At 38.3% G+C, this 4,971-nt stretch overlaps 1 protein-coding gene across 1 annotated transcript; it reads left to right on the top strand.

Annotated features, from left to right (window-relative positions):
- Nucleotides 1-4,365: 4,365 nt before the first annotated feature.
- On the top strand, nucleotides 4,366-4,932 carry LOC110446034. The gene has a single exon (XM_021490979.1). It carries the CDS (start codon nucleotides 4,366-4,368, stop codon nucleotides 4,930-4,932), a length of 567 nt encoding a protein of 188 aa, XP_021346654.1.
- The last annotated feature ends 39 nt before the right edge of the window (nucleotides 4,933-4,971 follow it).

Raw genomic sequence — 4,971 nt, 5'->3', positions numbered from 1 at the left:
TAGACTGGAACAAGCGGAATAAAGTATCTTGCTCAAGGATAAAACACAGTGCCGTGACTCGACTCGAACACGCAACCCTTCGGTCACAAGCCCGGCATCCTACCACTAGACTACCCTGCCTCCTAATCATTAGAGATTAGTGAAACTGTGAAGAACAGGAATTTAAATGAAAACTCAATGTTTAAGCTGAGTATAAGTACTGACCAGGTTTAAACCATAAATAACCAACAGCTTTAGTACGAGTGAATGACCGAGTGCAGCGAAGACTAGGTGATTCTGCATGCTAACAGGATTTTAAATACAGGTCAGATATCCATGAGTCCTTGAAACTGGACAGATTTTCATGAATTCTGGAAACCACACCAGATTTCTGTGGAGTCTGCTTATTAGGTAGATTTACAAGGATTCTGAATACAGGATAAATTTAAATGAAATCTGGATTAAGAAACAGATTTTTCAAGAGTTCTTGACACAGCAACTTTCCAATAATTTGGATCAGACCATGGTTTCTGATCTGATCAGCAGTTCATCCAAGTTAACATAGCACATTAGTCTAGTACATTGAATGCAGTTCTGTAGTGTAGCTGAGTAAAATTCCCTAAGTCGTTTTTGTCAAACAAAAGTATTCTAGATAGCTGTTTGCTTGTCCACACCACTGTTAGGTAAATTGGTGTTGCCAACAAGCCTAATGGACCAGGATTAAGGGAAACAACCCAGAAGTAAGCAAAACCATACATAATATCTTAAGACTAGAAAATGTCTTAATGAGTAGTTATCCCTGACCTTGTGGTGGACAGACTTAGTGGGCCTGTGTAGACTATTACATGTATAGTGCTTGATTACTTTGTGTTTCTAAGACGTTATGTTGATAACTTATCCATGAACCCTGGTAAGATAAAGCCTGTTTTTGTTAGATATGAATATGTGCATTTTGAGGTATCTCCCATTGGTGATATTGCTGTCGGAATAACATTCACAAAAAATTGTATCTCCCATTGGTGATATTGCTGTCAGAATAACATTCACAAAAAAATGATCAATGTAAGGCCACTTGTGTTAATAAAACCTTTTCTCTGAAGCAGATCTCTGTTGAAGTGTTACAGTTTACTGGTGGTCAAACCAAATCAGAATGTGAAGGTTTTACCTGTGAAGTTTTTGGGTATACTTTAAATGTAGATGTCACTGGTGCTGATTGTGTTTCACTTGTTACTTTCTCACTTCAAAAGCTGATAACTTAGTACTGGTGTATCTGTATCTGTAGTATCTCCATGTGACACAACAGGTAAATGGTACTCAGCAAGTATTGTACAGATTATCATTCCAACATCTAAAAAGAATAGATCTTCTCACTCATACACGGTTAAGGGGAAAATTGTTTTTTAAGAAATAACATTTTGTTTTACTTTTACATTGTTAGGTTTCTAATAACATGCTTATAAATTTAGCAATATTGTCATTGTCTCATTACCATTCAGACACATCACATTAATCATTATTTATTGTCAAAATTCTTTGTGAAATATTTCTCTGCAAAAGCAGTTCTCCACAAAATGTCATTTACTTATGTGATATTCAATAGTTAATACCAGTATATTAAATGCCATAAAGATATGTCAAAATGTTTTGTATACATGTGACTTTACCTGTGAGGTACAGTTTCCCCGTTCTAGTGAAAAGTAAGAATGGTTCATATCTGACAGGAGAGAATTTAGATTTTGTCAGAACCAAGCCTTCCAACTTTGTCTTGACTGTGTAAGAGTTGTAGTGTGTACAGTCCATCCCTGTAAAACAAAAAAACTCCCAATCATGAAATTGTTCAGATGTAGGAGGAGCATTGGACTTCTACATGGTTTTATGTATATGTTTGTTATTGCCACAGAAAAAATGATTGTTTTAACTAAAATTCTTGTCTGTAAGTGGAAAAAACGATGTTTGAAGTGTGAGTGTGTGATGGATGTGTATATTTGATGAAGTGAGAAGGTCATCTCTGTAAGGGAGAAGGTCAGTTCAAGGTCATTTTTTACGATGTTATGTCGAGGACAACAATGATGTCATACAAGTGTTACATCAATTCATTTTCAACTTTGTTTCCCACATGAATAGTAGCTACTATCTAGTGCTGACCAGCTTTTTTTCTTTGACATTTCTTCTCTAGACCTAGTATCTTCTAACTTTACCTCCCCTTCTGCTCTGTCGTAAATTCTATCCTATTTCATAGGCGTACCTGGGCCCATCCAATGTAGGTCAGATCCTCTTTAAGTGTTATTGTATGCAGGCCTGGCAGATGTGAACTCCTCTAAACATCGGTGTATGTAGAACCGCTGCTGACGTTACTAAGAGGTGTTACCGTTATAACATTTGTATTAGTTATGCCAATGAATTTCGAATGTATGTTTGTATGTGGTGATTTATGAATTTAACACTTCATTTCACCTGAACTGCAACCATGAATAAAAAGTAGCTAAATACCACCAGCTGTGTTGTTTAATCCTTACTACCGTTATAATCTGTATATACCTGCTTTAAATAAGAATGTCAATAATTGTCATAGGTCCAAGGTCACACAATAAGATGTACTATAAACAGAGTTATAATAAGTGGCAAAGGATCAGACATGTTATGCTAAAGTTTGGGAGTAAGTGTCAAATTAGGGGATGTGTGAAGATTGAACTCTTCTGTGTAATTATAACTGGTGCAGTGGTACCCTTAACAGGTACCCTTAACAGGTACCACTGCACCAGTTATAATTACAAAGACGAGTTCCATTCAGGGTTTTTTTGCATGGTGCAGCGTCGTCCGTCCGGCTTCCAACTTTTTACTTTAAACAACTTCTTCTCAGTAACCAAAAAGTCTAGGATGATGATATTTGGCCAGAAGCATGCTGGGATGAAGGGCTATCAAGTTTGTTCAAACAAATGACCTTCATCTATATCCAAGGTCACAGGGGTCAAATATGTTTAAAACCTTTAAACAACTTCTGAATAACCAAGCGGCCTATGGTGATGATATTTGACCAGTATCATGTTGGGGTGAAGGGCTACCAAGTTTCTTTAAATGAATGACCTTGAATATATTTAAGGTCACAAGGATCAAATATGTTCAAAGTCTTAAAACAACTTTTTCTGAATAACCAAAAGTCGCAGGATGATAATATTTGGCCTGTAACATGATGGGATTAAGTGCTACCATGTTTGTTTACGTGAATGACTTAGACGACTTCTGAATAACCATAAGGCCTAGAATGTTGATATCTGGTCAGTAGCATGCTTGGATAAAGTGCTACCAAGTTTGTTCAAATGAATGCCTTGACTTATAGTCAAGGTCACAGGGGTCAAATATGTTTAAAACCTCTTCTGAATAACAAAGAGGCCTATGGTGATTATTAGCTCACCTGGTGAGCTTATGCCATGGTGCGGCGTCAATATTTTACTTTAAACAACTTCTCCTTAATAACCAAAAGGCCTAGGGTGATGATATTTGGCCAGAAGCAAACTGGGATCAAGGGCTATCAAGTTTGTTCAAATAAATGACCACCACCAATTTTCAAGGTCACAGTGGTAAAATATGTAAGAATTCTTTAAACAACTTCTTCTGAATAAACAAAATGCCCAGGGGGATGATATTTTGCCAGTAGCATGCTGGGATAAAGGGCTACCAAGGTTGTTAAAATGAATGACCTTCACTTACATTCAAGGTAACATGGGTCAATTGTCTAAATAAAAACTTTAAACAACTTCTTCTGAATAACCCAAATGCCCAGGGTGATGATATTTGACTAGTATCATGTTGGGGTGAAGGGCTACCGAGTTTGTTCAAATGAACGACCTTCACTTATATTCAAGGTCACATGGGTCAATTGTTCGAAAGGCCCGGGATGTTAATATTTCTTTAAATGAATGACCTTTAATTATATTTAAGGTCACAAGGATCAAATATGTTCAAAATCTTAAAACAACTTTTTCTGAATAACCAAAAGTCGCAGGATGATAATATTTGGCCTGTAGCATGATGGGATTAAGTGCTACCATGTTTAAGTGAATGACCTTAACTTATAATCAAAGTCACAGGGCTCAAATTTGTTAAAATCTTTAAACAACTTCTTTTCAACAGCACAGCGCCCCACCCGCCCCAACTTCAGACCCTGTAATAGTTGATATATACAACCGACTATCCAAACTTGAACTGCTACCCAGAATATATGACAGATTGAATTCCATTGAAAATAGATTTGCACAGGTTGACCAAACTATAAGCGAGATCAGGAATGAATTAAAGGAACACGGGGAGAAGTTAACTGGAATTGACTTTCACCAAACACTTGTTGAGGAGAGGGTCAGTAATATAGAGCAAGTTCGCGATGATCAAATGTGGGAGTGTCAGGAGATGAAAGAACAAATACTTGCTCTCCAGAGCAGATCTATGAAGGATAATTTGTTATTCGGGGGTATACCGGAGCAGTCAGGGGAGGAAAACACGGAGGGGACTGTAAAAGAATTTATCCAGAAACAGCTAGAAATCGAGTCCGATATGAATTTCAGTGTTGTGCACAGGTTACGGCCCAGATCAGACGGGAAACCCAGAACGATTATAGCCAAATTCGAAAATAGAAAGGATCGCGAGATGGTTTTAAAGTCGGCGCCAGTCAAATTAAGGGGCAAAAATGAGTTCACCGTTAATGAACAGTTTCCCGCCGAGATTAACGAGAGGCGCAGAGAGCTCATCCCGATCATGAAGGAAGCGAAACGTCACGGTAAAAGGGCTACGCTGAGAGTGGATAAGTTGTACGTCGATGGGCAACTTTACACTCAACCACTACATCCACAAACACCGTCACAGCAGCGTCGGCCGCCATCCCAACTTCGTTTTCCGTCTCATCATCAGGACCAAACGCGCCATGTCGCTCCGCCAGGAGCAACTGGCCATCGTCGCTAGGGACGCGTCACAAGAGGTCCCGGTGTAAGTCACCATGGT

The sequence above is a fragment of the Mizuhopecten yessoensis genome, unplaced genomic scaffold, assembly GCF_002113885.1.
Source record: "Mizuhopecten yessoensis strain PY_sf001 unplaced genomic scaffold, ASM211388v2 scaffold2461, whole genome shotgun sequence".
NCBI lineage: Eukaryota > Metazoa > Mollusca > Bivalvia > Pectinida > Pectinidae > Mizuhopecten > Mizuhopecten yessoensis.
The sequence above is the reverse complement of the archived record's forward strand: the minus strand, read 5'-3'. Positions and strand labels throughout refer to the sequence as shown.